The 18,641-nt window shown below is 43.3% G+C and overlaps 1 protein-coding gene and 1 long non-coding RNA gene across 2 annotated transcripts in view; one reads left to right on the top strand and one right to left on the bottom strand.

Annotated features, from left to right (window-relative positions):
• The window catches only part of LOC309541781, a 575,734-nt gene that overhangs the window by 439,069 nt on the left and 118,024 nt on the right, over positions 1-18,641 (top strand). The gene's annotated exons all lie outside the window — the stretch shown is intronic.
• LOC309542333 (V-type proton ATPase subunit S1-like) overlaps positions 1-18,641 on the bottom strand; it is a 62,695-nt gene that overhangs the window by 11,461 nt on the left and 32,593 nt on the right. Inside the window, exon 7 of the mRNA XM_082241065.1 lies at positions 989-1,236. Coding sequence (XP_082097191.1) covers positions 989-1,236 — 248 coding nt within the window. The remainder of the gene's footprint in view (positions 1-988; positions 1,237-18,641) is intronic.

Raw genomic sequence — 18,641 nt, 5'->3', positions numbered from 1 at the left:
TTATGGAACACTGGAGGAGACATAATAATTTTCTGAGTATTTCAGAATTATTCTCCCCCCAAAATACATTGTTTCCTTTTCCTTTTACTATAATGCTGATGGTTTCTCCTGCTTCTATTGTGCTTTGAGTGTTCCTCATTTGTCACGCTGGCCACGTGACCCGGAAGTGTCTGCGGACAGTGCTGGCCCCCGGCCAATAGATGTGAGATGGGCGCACAAACCCCAGAGTCTGTCAAGACTGGCCCGTTCGGGCAGGGGTACCTTTACCTTTACCTTTTACATGAAATGGTAAAACCAACGAGAGACTAGGTTCTTTCCAGTCCTACAGCTTGTAGTTCCATTTGTAACCATAATGGAAAACAATTAATTCAACTTGTAAATATTGTAGGAATAAACCGTGCTTTAAATGTTACGAAGATTGTCATTTAATGGCAAATCAAGTTATACATAATATATACTATGTTTCTAATGAAGGAAGAGTGACTTTTGATCTGTAAAATATTGAAAATCTATCATTTCCTCCCAAAATTCTGTTTCTCTTGAAAGCTGAACAGGGGGGGAAATCCGTTAACTGCAAGTTTTATATCTTTAGGCTGTACCAAAAACGTCTACATCTTAATGAGCAAGGCTGGCTGTCAGTGGGTTGAAAAAGGTATTTGCTGGGGAAAGCTTGTCCATCTCTAATTTTTAGCAAGCTGACAGCCTCAGTTCTCTAGCTGCAAAGTAGTTAATAGCCTACTTCGTAGAGTAAATTAATAAGGAGGCTTGTAAAGCATTTTGGACACTTAAAATGCATAAGAATAGAGATAACCAAAGCTATGCGAGCTATGCAATTTCATGACTGTACCTTAATCTGATCTTTCTAGGACTTTGATTTCAAGTCTTGACTAAGCTAAATGGTAATGCTATCTGGGACAAAAAATAAAAATCAGCTTCCTCAGTCAATGTACCATGAAAGGCAATTAGTAGTGAAAGTCAGACTACTCACGTGGCATTGGTGCTCGAACAAGTGGAATTGCTGGTATCCACTTCGTGAGATTCAAATGTGCGATGGGTTAGATTCATGACAGTGCCATCAGCTGTAAAGTTTAAATCTGTGGCATAAAAAAGGATGCACGTGGCATTGGGGCCCGTTCCATTGGTTACGTTTATTGGGGCATACAGATTAGCTTCTTGTTTTTCAACAGACATTAGGTGCCTTCTGATCTGCCATGCTACATCAGGTCCCACTGGTACCTAAAAGAGAATTCTGCAGATTATTTCAACAGAAAACAAAACCTTGAGGTGAAACACAGATACTGAGTCAAAGCTGGCGGTTCACATGCTGAACGTATTGCTCTGCTTTCCTTTGGACCACGTCAGCAAGGCTGAAAGGGAATCTGGACAGCCCCAGGACCTCCATATGCACTGCCCAGACTTGTGCCTCAGGGAGGTCACTTTGGCGCTATTAACACAGCAGTTTTTCACCCCTGGAGGTGCACTCCATTGTCTCTCGAGACAGACGGGTGCCAACAACAACAGTTGCAACTGTTATTGCCAGAGTGTGGTATCTGAAGGAAGAAAAAGTCCCCTTTAAGAAAGCAATATATCGCAAAGAAAAGCGTTAAGTGTTTCACTTTTTAATTAAGAAAATTAATCTCTCTTCTTCCTCCCAAAGTGTAGCCGTTTTATTTCACACAAGGAAAAGGTTATGAAGACTAAATTATACTGTGTTTAATCAATTGTCTGTATGTTAAGGGACACTGGGGCTAGCACGTTGTCTGGGGAGAATTGTAATGCTAATAACAGAAATGAGATTTTGTAGGAGGAACTGATGACTGAGCTATGGAGAATACTTTGATTTTGGAGAAAGAATGAAGTCAAGAACAGATTTTCAGGAATCCAAAAGCTGCGCCACAACTCCTCTAGCAAAGTTTAGCCAGAAGTATCCCACCCTTCAATAAAACAATTAAACATAAAATAATTACATGAAACTTCTTCTTATTGAATTATATGGTATGCAAAAGTGAAGTGAGTAGCCACCTAACCAGATTAAAATAAGATCCCTGGCAAATGTGCGAATGTATATGATGCATATTTAAATTTCTGCAATAGCTAGCACTGAGTAATCCTGGCTGAGTATGAAGAGTCTGGTTAAATAGCTACCCAGATAAGAGAATGAGAGCAAGTTTTAACACAACTTTTCCTTGAACACAGGTATAACCTAAGGGAACAAATCATTCAAAAAAGTGAAAGCTGTGCGGATTATGCAGGAAGTATCAATAAGCAGGAGATTAAATTCTTGGCTATTTCTGCTAAGGGCACTTTCCTGCCAAATCCAAGTGTTTTGCATCCCTACACAAACTTTTTCTCCTTAAATTTTCTGATTGGCTGCAGCAGAGAGGAGGATAGAGGAATCCATCTTTAGCTACTCACATCTTTAGGAGTGATGTTCACAATACTTAGCACAACGTCCTATAGTATGTGTGTGAGAGTGGTTGATTCGAAGTCAGGGAGAGAGTTTGGTGGTTATGTGGCCACTCCAACTGGATATGCAATACCGAGATGACTGTTTCTTGCTATTTGAACCTATCCAGATAAAATAGTGCCCGCTCAAGGAATTTTGCTGCCTAAAGCAGAATGTACCTGGCACCTTTCTATGGGAAAAGTCTTGCTGCACCATTCAGACTCCAAGTCTTGTCTTTATTTATCCCCTTCCTTTCTAAGGCTGCAATCCTGGGCACATTTCCCAATTGCACTTGGTGAGATTGACACCTGACTAAATCTTTATAGGATTGCTCTGGGAATCTTTCGCTCATGCCCTCCCCTCATGTTTTTTCAGGGGGCTGGACCCCCTCAATGTTCAGTGGATGTTCAGTTCTGCTCCTTGGCTCCTTGTGACATCACATGACACCACGAGCATGATGCCAGGATGTCGTGTTGGGACCCCTCAAGCAACTGGAGAAGATGGCAGCTCTGTTCAGGTCATTGCTGAATCGTTTTCAGTGCGTGTGGTGATTAGGTACCCAAACTAGAGGTTCCAGGCGCAGTTCTGCATGTTCTTCACTATGTCAAACTAGGAAAATCATTGTTTCGCAGAGTAACACATAAGCGGTACTTCTTTGTCATCTTCATTACTGCTGTGCTGGCAATCAGTAATTTTGATTTCACAAAAACAAGCCAGACAATGGTAGACTGAAACTTATTTTCAAAGCACAGTATGACAATAATCAAGGCTTAATCTTCTTTTTGATTTGTGCTATTTGATTACGAAGGGATAAATGCAGCCTCTCGGGCAAACTTTTGATTAACTAGCGGTGCTGGCTGGAATCCCACACACAAGCTGCTCACTGAAGTTAGCAGAATTTAAGCTGCACAACATATCATGGCTGCAGTTTTCAACATGCTTCTTCAGAAGAGGAGAACACCAATGCACACAGATCTGGTAAACTTTATATCAGCTGTGGGGAATGTCCAACCTGCAAGCCTAATTAACCGTGCCAGACTTTATGATTACGCCCAAGAGGCCATTTTGGCCATGCTACAAACACCTGTCCTACACCTAACATCTAATAAAATAATAATAATAATAATAATAATAATAATAATAATAATAATAATTTATTTATACCCCGCCCAACTGCCTGGGTTTCCCCAGCCACTCTGGGCAGCTCCCAACAGAATATTAAAATACAATAGTTCATCAAACATCAAAAGCTTCCCTAAACAGGGCTGCCTTCAGATGTCTTCTAAAAGTCTGGTAGTTGTACATGTATATGATCATATATGATCAACTATCAGCCGATCATCCAGACTTCTGTGCACAGTGCTATGCAAAAACAAATAATCAGGTGTCATGGTGACCTCAGGTGATAGACAGGTGGGTAGGTCAAACACGACTGAAGGGAGTGGAGGAGCGAAGGCTCTAGTCAGATTCGGTTCCCTACAGCTGCAGTATACAATGGCTCTTCTAGAACAATCCGGCTGTTGCACAAAACTACTAACACCATTTGAAAGCCACAATAAAGATGCTGCTGCTGCTCAAACATGAGTTATCGTCAGCAAATTTAGGAGCAAACATTTCTGGGGGAAGGGAATAATAACTTTGAGAGGCAATCATTTTAGTCATTATGGTCACAGGGAAGGAAAGGCTTAACCCATACACTATGGTCCTGATGGGGCTTCCTGTGGCTGGAAATACAGAAATGAAATGCAGTCATTTTGGGAACGTTCTTTTTCACTGCTGCCTGAGCTCCATATGCATCACTTGTCCTCAAAGAGTTTGGGAGCAGGTAGAAAGAAGGAAGGAAGGAAGGAAGGAAGGAAGGAAGGAAGGAAGGAAGGAAGGAAGGAAAGAAAGAAAGAAAGAAAGAAAGAAAGAAAGAAAGAAAGAAAGAAAGAAAGAAAGAAGAAATGCTAGGATTTACCTGCAGGTCTGGGGAGGGGTGCTCTCTTTGTCTATAAACCCACCCCTGCTTTCCTCATAGGCATGTGAACCCAGTGCATCTCAATACTGAAGCCCCATTTGACAACTAGTGAGGATGATTAGCATTATTTTGCACAAGTAAGAAAAATAATTTTATTTCATGCACCACTCTGAAATGCTACAAAGTAGGCATGGGTTACTTTGTCGACTTAAGTTTCTCTCGGCTTCTTTTTTCCAATCCTAAATTCACTTCCATATCTGTTTGCGATTTTTAAATTATTATTATTCCTCAGGAAAAATCGCCAGCATTATAGTGCATACCCCCCCCCAATATACAAATTTTTACAAAACAATTTCCCTAATTATATGCTCTTTTTATTAATATATACATGTTTATGTCAACATGCAGAGGGCCAGGAGGCCAGCTGGGCCGTCTCCTTCTAGCCGTCTGCTGCGAAGACCCATCGGCTTCTGCTCCAACGTAAATCAGTGACCCGGGCTTCAAAGCCAGGGCACACTATCAGCAGATCGAACTGCGCACACAGAATAGGCGTGAGGCTTGTGAAAGCATACTATAACTACAGATTTATTAATCATAAATCAGGACAAAGAAACATGTCATCTCTCTCTCTCTCTTTGTCTTCTCGAGAGACCAGGAAAAGCAAAAGCTATACACACAACGGAAGTTCCCAGCAAGCTGTGCTGGAATGTAAACAGACATGTGACACGCAACAGTTCCACACGACTGCTCCTTAAGGTGGAATAGAAATCTCAACAGTTTACCCTAGTGGGATTTTGTACACATTACTAGGCTGGAAAAAGGAACTACAAAGTTCATGGAACTGAGTATGTTGAAGGATTGTGCTTTGTGTTTCATTTCAGAAAGTGTAAATTTTGTAGGCTCACCTTTAAATGCAAACCGAACTGGATCTGTCTTCTACCCCTACTATGAAGCCTTCATTTTAAATGCTACATCCCTTTAGAGAATTTTGTCCTTTAAGAAATGTGGAGGGAGATTCTTTTATTTTATCACATGTTAAATCAATGGCTATGCATTCTTGGTTTTACACTAATTTCTGGTTTCTATTCTGAGGGTCAATGAAGACACAATATTCTTTTTTTTTTTTCCTTTATAATTTTTATTAAAGGTTTTTTCTTATGATCTCAAAACATTCCATTTACACATCACATAGTTCACTTATTGGACCTCCCTCAATTCTCCTGATAATCATCCGTAGTTATTTCTCCATCTACGCATTCCTAATTATTATATCACCTTTAAATCAGTTTTCCTATCTACCTTTTCTTTCTTGCAATATTCCTTATTTTTTTCACAAAGCTTCTTTAAAACATACTAGCGTTGTATGATCCTCACATACAGTTTCCAAATACTCCCTAAATTTTCCCCAGTCCTCCAAAAACTTGTGATCTCTTTGAAATCTGATCTTTCCCGTTAACTTGTCCAGCTCCGCATAGTCTGTTAGTTTTGCTCTCCATTCTTCCAGAGTCGGTGTCTCCTCTTGTTTCCATCTCTGGGCCAGTAGGGTTCTCGCTGCCGTTATTGCATATTGAAAAAGTTTTCTATCCCTCTTATTTATTGCATTCCTAGTTACTCCTAGCAAAAAAATTTCTGGTCTCTTTACAAAATTATACTTCAACATTTTCTTTAACTCACCATATATTGTTTCCCAGAACCCCTTTACCTTTCTGCATTCCCACCACATGTGCATAAATGTACCCTCCTTCTCTTTGCACCTCCAACATTTATTACAAGTTTTGTACATCTTTGCAAGCCTAGCCGGTGTCATATACCATCTGTATACCATCTTCATAGTGTTTTCTTTCAACGTGATACATGCCGTGAAGTTCAAATTTTCAATCCATATTTTTTGCCATTCCTCTAATTCTATACTATATCCCAAATCCCTGGCCCAGTGAATCATTACCTCTTTCACCTCTTCGTCCATTGTTTCCCATTCCAATAAAATTTTGTACATTTTAGATATTATCTTATAATCGTTATCAATGATCTCTGTTTGGAATTTCGAGTCTTTTTCATTATATCGTCTCTCTTTTGTCTCCTTTTTAAACATTTCACTTATCTGAAGGTATTGCAGCCAGTCGTAAACATATTCTTTTACTTGTTCGTATGGTTTTATTCTCCATTTATCCCCTTCTTTCATGACCAAATCACTATACGTTATCCAATTACTCCCCATATTAATTTTCTTGATAGCTATAGCCTCTACCGGAGAGAACCAATGTGGAACTCCCCTTTCTAATATGTTTTTATATCTGTCCCATACTTCAATTAACGATTTCCGGAAGATATGGTTTTCAAACGATTTGTGACCCTTTTTCTTCTCTTTCCATAAATACACGTGCCACCCGAATCTAATATCAAATCCCTCTAAATCCAATAGCTTTGTATCTTTCAATTTTATCCATTCTTTTACCCAGCAAAGACATGATGCCTCATAGTATAACTTCAGATCTGGCAGGGCAAAACCTCCTCTTTCCTTTACATCCGTCAACAATTTATATTTGATTCTTGGTTTTTTGCCCTGCCAGATATATCTTGATATCAATCTTTGCCATTCCTTAAAGATCTTCACTCCTCTTAATACTGGGATCATCTGAAATAAGAATATCATCTTTGGCAACACATTCATTTTGATCATTGCTATTCTACCCCAAAAGGATAGTTTTAGCCTTCCCCAACTCTCCAGGTCTTTCTTAATTCCATGCCATACCGGTACATAATTATTTTGAAATAGGTCAATATTTTTAGTTGTTATCCATATGCCCAAGTATTTCACCTTCCTGACAATTTCGATACCTATTTGTTGTTGTAATATCTCTCGCATTGTTTGGTCCATATTTTTTGTTAAGATCTTTGTCTTCCCCCTATTTAACATAAAACCGGCCACCTCACCAAATTTTTCAATTTCCTCTATCACCTCAGTTGCATTATCCGTCGGTTCCTCCACCATTATAACCAAATCGTCCGCAAAGGCTCTAACTTTATATTCATTGCGGCCTACTGTCACCCCCTTTATCTTTTTATTTTCTCTAATTGAATTCAGAAGAATCTCCAGCACCATGATGAACAGCAGTGGCGAGAGCGGGCAGCCCTGTCTTGTACCCTTTGATATTTTAATTTCTTCTGTTGTCACATTATTTACTAACAGTTTTGCCCTTTGATCCATGTATATTACCCTTATTCCATTAAATAAGTCATTTCCCATCTCCATATATTCCATATTTTTTAGCATAAAATCCCATGATATATTGTCGAATGCCTTTTCGGCGTCAACAAACATTAACATTGCTCTTCTCTCATTGCTCGCTGTCAGGTACCCCAAGATGTTTATTATATTTCTCACATTGTCTCTCATCTGTCTTCGTGGAAGGAAGCCTGTCTGGTCTTCGTGGATGATTCCTTGCAAAACCTTTTTTAATCTCTTTGCTATTATTCCTGCGAAGATTTTGTAGTCGGTGTTAGCAAAGAAATTGGTCTATAGTTCTTTACTTGTATTAAATCCGTACCTTCTTTTGGAATAAAGGTTATAAATGCTTCCTTCCAGGTCTCTGGAATCTCCCTCTCTTTTAAGATATTATTCATTGTTTCTTTCAGCGGTGTTATCAGAATTGGTTTCAATTCTTTGTAGTACCTTGCTGTGAAGCCATCTGGTCCTGGGGCCTTTCCGTTTTTCAACTCTGATATAACCATCTTAATTTCCTCTTCGTCTATCAGGGCGTTTAGCTTATCTCTTGCTTCTGCTGGGATCTTTTGCACCTTTTTCTCTTTTAGATATCTCTCTATTTTCCTTATGTTATTCTTTTCTTTTTTCCTATACAGTTGACTATAATAGTCCAAGAATCCTTTCCTAATGCCTTTAGGGCTAGTTATCTCTTCGTCCTTCACTCTAATCTTATTTATTGTACTCTGTTCTTTCCTTTTCTTAGTCTGCCAGGCCAGCCATTTTCCGGATTTATTCGCAAATTCAAAATCCTTTTGTCTTAATCTTTTAATATTCCATTCCACCTCCTTGTTCATTATCATAGCAAATTGGGTTTGCAAGGCCTTGATACTTTGTCTAACTTTCATATTATTCAGGTTTTTAATTAACTTTTGCTCATATTCCGTAATTTGTTTTAAGATTTCTTTCTTCTCTTTCTCTCTATTCTTCCTTTTAATTGAATTTTGTTGTATATAAAGACCACGCATCACCGCCTTGCTTGCATCCCACACTATACTCATTTTCGTACCCTTATTACAGTTATCCATGAAGTATTCATTCATTTTCTTCTGTGCCTGTTGTACAAATTTTTGATCATCAAAAAGGCTATCATTCATCCTCCATCTAAACGTTCTTTCTTCCAGGCCTTTAATCTCCAATTTAATCGGACTATGGTCTGAGATTACTCTTGGTTCTATTTCTACCTGGAGGATTCTTAGGCTTAACTCGTTTGAGACCCAAATTTGGTCAATTCTCGACATAGATTGATTTGGCTCTGAATGATATGTGAATTGTTTTTCCTGTGGGTGTCTTAATCTCCATATGTCTACTAGGTTACTGTCAGGGAACTGACATCAGAGGAAAGGGAGGTGGTAGGGCTCCCAGAGACTGGGAGAGAGTCAGCAGCTAAAGCAGGGGCAAGGAGGGGGAGCGAGGGGTCTCTGGAGGAGGATCTCAGTAATGCTGAGAGAGACGCAGCAGCCCAGGCAGGAAACAGCAGGGGAGAGAAAGGGGTGAGAGACACTTCCAGCGAAAATAGCGGGGAGGTGTCAGAAGCAACTGCAGGGAGACCCATGCTTCGCCGGAAGCTGCCACGTCGTGAGTCCAGGAGACGCGTTTCCGTTAAGGAACTTCTTTGCTGGAAGCGCTTCCGCAGGCAGCCACTGTCAGACTCTACTAGTGACTAGAGCAGACATGTCTGAGGAGCTCTGTCACACACAGAGGTTTGTGGGGCCGCACAAACTCTGAAGGGGCACAATTTTAAGCACAAGCAGCTAATCATCCCCTGACAGCAGTCTGACAGTCTCTGTAAGCTGCCTGTGCAGGAGAAAGCATCATGAGCAACCCAGCCGGAACCGGAGAGGCAGGGGTTGGAGCTGGTCCAAGCTTGGAAGAAAGGTATCAAGCTCTGGAGGTCCAACTTGCGCTGCAGACGGCGAGGCTCGAGGAGAGAAGGGCTCAGGATGCTGACAAAAAGGGGAGAACCACTCAGTTCCCCAGAAAGGTACCAGGATTGGTGCAGAAGTTTGGGGGGGACCCCAAGGATTACCATGCCTTTAGAACTGAGATGCAATATGCCCTGAATGTGCAGTTTGATGAGTTCCCTGATGAGGAATCGCGAGTTGCTTTCGTAATTGGGCATCTTGAGAAGGGGGCGCGGGACTGGGTTCGACCCCTGATGGCAACGCACAACGATATCCTAAAGGACACTATGAAATTCTTTCGTGCAATGGATATCATGTTTTCCAGCGATATTGAGGAAGGGGTGGTGCGCAGACAGCTAATGGCTTGCAAGCAGGGAAGCAGGTCTGTCCATGAGTACTGGACTGAATTTACCATGCTGATTCACAGATTGGGGTGGGAATTATCGGCAGCACCCATTCAGATGCTATTTGAAGGAGGTCTTTCTTCAGCTGTGAAAGACGAGCTGGCCAGGAGCCCCAGGGCGGTGTCTATGGATCAGCTGACCAAATCTGCGCTGACCATTGGAGCGCGCCAGGAGGCAAGAGCCTTGGAGAGGCGGGAAGGGAGAGGGGAACGTTGGAAGGAGTTACGCATTCCAGACATTCCTGAGCCAGCTTTCCCGCCGGCAGAGCCGATGGAAATCGGAACAGCCCGCGCGCGCGCAGTTTCAAAGCCCAGTGAGGGGGCGAAGAAGGAGGGAAAGGGAGCCCGGAAATGCTATCTCTGCCAACAGCCAGGCCACTTTGCCAGAGTCTGCCCCCAGAGGAAGGAATGGCAAGGGATGGTGGGAGCAGTTGAGGGGGAAGAGCAGGGAGAAACGGAGCAGGTAAAAGCCAACGCCTGGTTGCCAACGTCAGGGCACTGCAGCCAGGCCAAAGAGCAGTGAAAGTGCCCGTGCCAGAAGCTCCTCGACCTGCTCTAGTGATTGAAGTGTCACTAGAGTTGCAAAATGGACACCCCCTAAAAATAAAGGCGCTGTTGGACTCAGGCAGCTCCTGCAATTTTATGAGCAAGGAGTTTGCTGCTGAACATCAGATACAGACTATCCCTTTAAGCAACCCCCTGCAGGTGACCACGATCGATGGCAGGGAACTGTTGGGAGGAGGAGTTAGCTTGCAGACCGTCCCAATGATAATGAGGGTGGCAAGGCACACAGAACTGATAGCGTTTAATGTGGCCACCTTGGGAGGCGCTCCCATTATTTTGGGAATGAGCTGGCTAGCCTTACATGATCCGCTGGTGGGCTGGCATCAAAGAGTGGTTTCCTTCGGTTCAGCACATTGCTTAGAACACTGCAGGGGGGAAAAGGGGTCAGCAGGGGCCCAAGCCACCCTAGCAGGGACTGAAGTAATGGGGAAGGGGAAGGTGCCACCACAGTATGCTGATCTCAGCGACGTGTTCAGCGAGAAGGAAGCTGACCAACTACCCCCGCATAGGCCCTTTGATTGCCAGATCAATTTACTCCCTGGAGCACAGCTTCCTGTAGGCAAGTTGTATGCCATGTCAGACAGGGAGATGCAGGAGTTGCGAGCGTTCATTGACAAGAACCTGAAGAGAGGCTTCATCAGAGAGTCCAAGGCAGCGGGGGGTAGCCCAGTGTTTTTTGTGGATAAAAAAAAACACGGACAAGCCGAAGCTGGTATGTGACTTTCGGCGCCTAAATGCAGTGACAGAGCCGGCGGCTTTTCCTATGCCCAGGATTGATGATATTTTGACCAGGGTGCGAAAAGGAAAGATTTTTACAAAGCTGGACCTAAGGGGGGCGTACAACCTGATACGTATAAGGAAAGGGGATGAATGGAAGACCACCATGTTCACCCCTTTGGGGGCATTTGAATACCTCGTTATGCCTTTTGGATTACAAACAGGCTCCGCGTGTTTTCAAGCCTTCATGAACCACGTACTGGGGCCTTTGCTCTACAAGAATTGCGTGGCCTTCTTAGATGACGTGTTGGTGTATTCGGAGAATGAGGAGCAACATGTGAGAGACGTCAGAGAAGTGTTGAGCAGGCTGCAAGCCAACAGACTGTGGGTGAAACTGGAGAAGTGTCAGTTTCATACCAAGGAGGTGGAATTCCTGGGGTACCGCTTGTCAGACAAGGGGTTGGCCATGGACCCCGGCAAGGTTCAAGCGGTGCTGGAATGGAAAACACCCAAGACCAAGAAGGATGTGCAGAGGTTCCTAGGGTTTGGAAACTTTTATCGTAAGTTCATCCGAAACTTCGCCCACCTGACGGCGCCCATCACGGACTGTCTCAGCAGTAAAAAGAAGTTTGTTTGGACGGGGGAGGCGGAGCGAGCGTTTGAGGAACTGAAAAGGGCCTTCGCCTCTGATGAACAACTTCTACATGTGGATTTACAAAAAAAGCTGAGGGTCGAAACAGACGCTTCTGACAGAGCCATAGGGGCGGTGCTTCTTCTGCAGCCGGGGAAGGAGGGGTCAGAGTGGCGACCGTGTGCCTTCTTTTCGCGAAAGCTGAACAAATCTGAGAGGAACTACACGGTGTACGACCGGGAACTTCTTGCGATTCATGAGGCCTTCCGGAGATGGAGGCACCTGCTAATTGGTGCACAACAGAAGGTGCAAGTGTGCACGGACCATAAGAATCTAGAGTATTGGAGAACTGCGCGAGTGCTCAACCAACGGCAGTTGAGATGGGCCCAGGAGTTCTCCAAATTTAACTTTGAGATTTGTTACGTACCAGGCCCGGAGAACGTTAGGGCGGACGCTCTCTCACGCAAACCTGAATATTTGGAGGGAGAGGGTGCACCCGAAGAGACCCATGTCATTCCCGAGGACCGCTGGGTGTGTGGGGCGGCATTGGTGGGGCAAAGGGAACTGGTAGAGGGAACGGTGCAGGATGAATACGCCCAGGACAAACTCAGGGGTCTCAGGAGGGAGGGAGACAAACCCGGGGGTTTTGAGGAGAGAGATGGGGCGTTGTACTACAAGGGAGTAAAATATGGGCAACAAAAGCATGTGGGGGGAAAAGTCTCTGACTTAGTTCCATGGAAACTGATGTTAATACCTACTCATCTCTCTGCATATAATTATTGGATGTTACTTGGAGCTAGCTGAAAGCAAAAACTAGGGGATGGGAGTTAATGTCTTTGAAATATATGCAGAAAATCAAGAATCGCCGTGCACCTCTAGACATGTGCCCCCATGACATTGTCTGGGGGTTATAGGTGGATAGGTGAATTAATAGGTAACCAGAAAATGAAATATAGCACTAAATTCTGCTAAAAGAATGCCTCTGCAAAGCATTGTATATGAAAGGGCTTTTTAAAATTCTCTGTAAAAAATAAACATTTCCAAAACAAGAACAGCTAGGGAAATGAGAAAGGCTGGAAGTGGAAACGAGGAGGGATATTGGCTGAGAATTTTTATATGACGATTTTTGAACACGAGGACATGTCACCACATTAGAGTTGGGGAAGAAATTTGATTCTGTTCATATTTAAAGGTAAACTTACCAAGTCTGCATTTTCTGAAACAATTTGCAATTCGAAACACACATATAGCCTTCAAAATTATTATCTGAATGCAAAACAATTATCTGAATTTTGCAATGCTGTTCTCCAGCTAAGTAATGTGTAGGAAAGTGCATATGCTATGGTAAAGTGTACACATAAATGCATGTAGTAGTTAAAAATGGCATACAAAAAGGCAATATGTATTTACAGGAAATTGGTTTGCAAAAATGTGTATATTTGGGGAAATCGCATGAAAAAACGTGTACAGTAGGAGAAATTCACACGTAAATGCTGGTGAATGTTCATGAGATCTTTTTCCTTCCAAAACAAAAACTGCAAGCTGATACAGAAACGTGGAGAAGTGAAGGTTAGAAAAAGGAGAAACTGGGAGATACTGACCTATTCACCAATCCCTACTTATATTGCATAAGCAACTGGCTCCTTCCCATAAGAGACGGAAAGAAACAAAGTGGCTTAGCATTGCGTCTGATTCAGGAATCATGGTTTGCTGTTCTCCCAACAAACCATGATCTGGAGCCAAGACTTGTTTTGGGCTTGTAACTGATTGTTGTTGGTTAAAGTGAAACAAATCACAACCAGTGGTTTTGGATATAAGACTAATCCAGGGATCAGGTTTGTTTCCTCCTTGCACCAGTGGAAAGTAAATTATCCCAGATAAGTTAACTGTGGCTTACTGTGGTGAGGGAACTGAACAGCTAAAACAGAGAGAGGGATATGTCTTCCAGGTAGTTACTTGCAATTTCCTTTTGCTTAGCCAAACAGAATGCAAAGTTTGTCTTCTTATTCCTACAAGCTACCTCTTTGTACCGTTAAAATCAACAGCCGAACCTGAAGAGCATTCAAAATATGAAAGAAAATAATAATTAAAGATTGATATCTCTCTTCAAAAAAATGTACGTATGGTCTTAAAGCTAACAATATGCAGCCTTAAAAACTCCAGATTCTGCGGAAGATACCCTTTTAGAAAAAGATTGTTGCATGGAAAGACATGATTGGCGTTGCAATGTATAGGAATCAGCATTTAGGCGAGAGCGCACATCCATAAAAGCAGAGGACTTGAGCCACAAGGAAATGAAATCGCAGCAGTCTGTATGGATCAACGAGCCAGGAGGATGCTGGCGAGCATTAGATTAGAGCCTATTCACAAGAAGAAAGTAGAGAAAATTGAGGCAGTGGTTGCATTTACAAGTGCACAGCAGGCACCATATTTTCAATACAGGATTCAGCTTAACTTGTTGAAACTGGAAGGGGCTCTTTGACTTTTCGCAAAGATGAAATGAAACTTTCAGGAAATGTGCTCCTTCTGAAAAATGCACTCTTTCACATTCATGGATGACTTTGAGCACAGCCGGTGACAAATCATTAGATGCCTCTCTGGCTAACGCCATGGCTTGTACATGCTTTGCAACTGTGTAAAGCTGCAAAAAAATAACTGCTGCAGTAATAAATGAGTGCGACTTTTCTCAGGTGGGGGATCTGGGAAGTACATCCTTTCACCCATGCCTACGCATGGTGCCTCTCATCACTTCCTTGAAAACAGAATTTTGTGTGTTATTGAGGGAAAGCTCATGCTTTATCCCCTGGGGGGGTTTTGTGGGGGAAGCATGGTTTGTGTTAACAACTTTGGTGACCTGAGTCTAAGCTTGTTTATGCAGAAGAAAGTTCTGCTTCCTCCAATGGGGCCTATTCATGAGCCAGCATGCTCAAGATTTTAATCTTGGCGTGCAGAAAGCATGATGACTTTTCCAAGCAATTTTGCATTGTGAGAATGTCATCTTTGTCTACAGGTGTTCGAATCGTTATTTAATATGTGAAAACCTCACAATACTGATGCCCTTTCAGCGCCTGGCTGCAGAGTTTTGTTCCACCATGCGTCATGAGGCAATGCCATCATTTTCTTTTCAATACTGGAATCCGGAGGCATTCCAGTCTGGGTTTTTCTTGTGCTGCATGCTTAATATGAGCTGGCCAAACAAGCACATACTATTCTTTCTGGAATACCTTGCAACCTGGTTCAGACAACCATGTACATTCAGTTTGAGTGGAATCACAGTGGCAGCCCCAGCCCACAATGGATTGAGGGTGAATTTGACAAGACAGAAATACTGTTTGGGTGGGGGCAGGTATGGGGGACTCCTTGGTCCTGATGGGGTAACTGTGCCCCTGAAGGACCAGGTGCACAACCTGGGAGTCATTTTAGACCCAGAGCTGTCCAGGCAGGCGAAGGTCAATTCTGTGTCCACAGAAGCTGTCTATCAGTACCAAGAAGCTTTCTACCAGCCTGCCCGCAGATTGTTTCATCAGAGTGGTGCATGCTCTGGTTATCTCCCGCTTGCACTACTGCAATGTGCAAATGTCCTTTGAAGGTGGCCCAGAAACTACAACTAATCCAGAATGTGTTAGCTAGACTGGTAACTAGGAGTGACTGCCAGGACCATATAGCACTGGTCCTAAAGGATCTTCACTGGCTCCTAGTACGTTTCCGAGCACAATTCAAATAGTTGCTGCTGACCTTTTCAGCCCTCAGGCTAGTATACCTGAAGGCATGTCTCCACCACCATTATTCAGCTCGGACACTGAGGTCCAGTGCCGAGGGCCTTCTGGCAGTTCCCTCACTGAGAGAAGTGAAGTTACAGGGAAGAAGGCAGAGGGCCTTCTCGTCAGTGGCATCCACCCTGTGGAGCGCCCTCCCATCAGATGTCAAGGAGCTAAAGAACTACATTACTTTTAGAAGACATCAGAAGGCAGCCCTGTATCGGGAAGTTTTTGATGTTGGACGTTTTATTATGTTCTTATATGTGCTAGAAGAAACCCAGCCAGATGGGCGGGGTGTAAATAATAAAATTATTATTAATTCAGTGGATTCTGTGATCAAACTCTGCACCTGTATGACTGTATGTGTGTCAGGTGTAGATAAGGTGCGGGGAACCTTTGACCTTCCAGATGCTACTGAATTACAACTCCCATCTGTGATAGGGTGTTATAAAATGCCACCCACAGCAACGACTATAGTGTGCTGAGTTTCAAAGCAACTAAGGCCACAGTCACACCATTCACTGAAAGCACTATGATACCACTATAGTCAGTCTTTAATCAGTCCCACGAAGAACCCTGGGTCTGTCATCTGTTAAGGGTGCTGAGAGTTCTTGGGACACCTTTCTCCCCCCCCCCCACCCGCCAAGCTACAATTCCTAGACTGGCTCAGCAACCAATCCCTGTTCCCAGGGAACTCTGGGAAATATGGCTCCATGAGGAGAATGGGGGTCTCCTAACAAGCCTCAGCACCCTTAACAAGCTACAGCTCTCATGACTCTTTGGGCAAAGATATGGCTGATTGAAGTGGTTTCATAGTGCTTTCAAAGAATACAGCCTAAATCACACCCATTGGTGTGGACGGAACATAGCGGGATGTACACCAGGGATTGGGAACCTCTGATCCAGGGGCCAAATGTGGCCCTCTAGCCCACTGTGTCTGGACTTCTGGATTCTGGTCCCCAGGCCATACTCCTGTCTCTGCTACACTACTCAGAAGCCCTGTTTTGCATCTCCCTGAGTTTGGTTTGAATATATCCTTGAACTCTGACAAAGCTCTTAAAGACCCTCCAAGTGTCCTTATTTTCCAGGATTTACAGAAGCCGTCCTGGTTCCTGATTTGATCCCCGAATGTTCCAATTTTGCTTAGGACATCCTTATTATCATGGGAGAAATGTTAGAGCGTATGGAGTTATGCAAACCCCAAGCCAAGGAGATAAGTAATAATACAACCTTCAGAAGACGTCCGAAGGCAGCCCTGGAAAGAGAGGGCTGTCTGAGTATGTGTAAAACTAGCCTACTGCTCCAATTTACATTCATTTTCCTATCCACTTTTCCTGTCCCGGAAGAGAATGTGAACCTCGAGCTGAAAAAGATTCCCCACTCCTGAAGAAAGTGTTGAAAGTCAATTGCAATCCTGTGTGTAGCTTACAACTAAGAGCCCCTCATCTGGAAGCAGACCTTGTCTCTAACCTTCTCCTTGCTATAGTGACAAATTCCCCAATTTAGTATCCGCTCTGGATTTTTTTCGGGTGTCATGCTAGGAAATGAGAACAAATGTCATCGCTGGCCTATCCATTTGTGTACACTTTGTCTCTAACCTTCATAAGAGTACGGTGGCATAATGGGCATAAAATCCCCCTTTATCACTGTAAGAAAACCAAGGTACTATCAAAATCAAAAGAGATGCTATTTCAGTTCCGGCAGAAAAACAAACAACAAAATTCCAGTGCAGAAACTAGGGCTCTTCCTTTTACCAAATATAGGACTATCGCACAGAATGAATAACAAGACACTACTAACAAGCATATTTCACAGTCTCTGCGCCGTTCCGTCTACTATCTAGTCAAACTGATGTTTGCTTTCCCCAGAGTAACGCACAGCTAGCTTCAGCCAGCTTGAAGCAGTTCTGCTGTAATTATTTTAAACTCTGCTTTGTTTTGCATGTAGGATTCTGGCTGACCCAGCTGGGAAATAATTAAGTATATTGTCTACAGCTACAAGTTAAAATTTAGTTTCTTAATGTAAAGCAGTGCTCAAATGGAGAGGAAAACAGTAAAAAAGCTGGGGGATGGAAGGGCCTTGTTCCCTTCCATCTGTCTCCTGTGCATTCATTTCCCCCCCTCCAGCACACGTAATGCATTGAAAATGAATTACCCTTGCATCTGTTGGAGCCAAACTAAGGCTGAAATCCTAACCCCACCTGTTTGGGCATGAGCCCCACTGAATTAAATAAGACTTACTTTTTAGAGGACACGGTTAGGATTGTAAGTGCATAGTTCCCACTGAAATCAATGGGGCTGAAGTCAGGATTCCCCATTTACCTTTGAATGGGAACTAAATTATACTGATCGGCAGAGAAAACCAAAGGGGTATATGGGGAAGGGAAGTGGCAGATTGTCTGTGATGCTAACCAGGATGGAAGGTGCGGATTTTCTTATTTGCCCCTGCAGATCTCATTTTTAAAATTTCACACCCACTGAAGCTAATAAATTAACTATGACAGCTACAAGTTGATGTAGGTGATAAGCCCAATCTTGGGGCCTGTTGGAGAGATGAAGAAGCTTTAAACCCCATGGGTCCAAGGCCACTTCTGCCCTGCCTTCAATCAACCCTCAGAATGCTCTGTTCGGGTATCTCATATCACACTAAAGGTAAAGGTAAAGGGACCCCTGACCGTTAGGTCCAGTGTAGCCGACTCTGCAGTTGCGGCGCTCATCTCACTTTATTGGCCAAAGGAGCCGGCGTAGAGCTTCCGAGTCATGTGGCCAGCATGACAAAGCTGCTTCTGGCGAACCAGAGCAGCGCACGGAAACACTGTTTACCTTCCCGGAGTGGTACCTATTTATCTACTTGCACTTTGAAGTGCTTTTGAACTGCTAGGTTGGCAGGAGCAGGGACCGAGCTCACCCCATTGTGGGGATTCAGACCGCCAACCTTCTAATCGGCAAGTCCTAGGCTCTGTGGTTTAACCCACAGCGCCACCTTAATATCACACT

This window comes from Podarcis vaucheri, assembly GCF_965113315.1.
Source record: "Podarcis vaucheri genome assembly, chromosome: 10".
NCBI lineage: Eukaryota > Metazoa > Chordata > Lepidosauria > Squamata > Lacertidae > Podarcis > Podarcis vaucheri.
The sequence above is the reverse complement of the archived record's forward strand: the minus strand, read 5'-3'. Positions and strand labels throughout refer to the sequence as shown.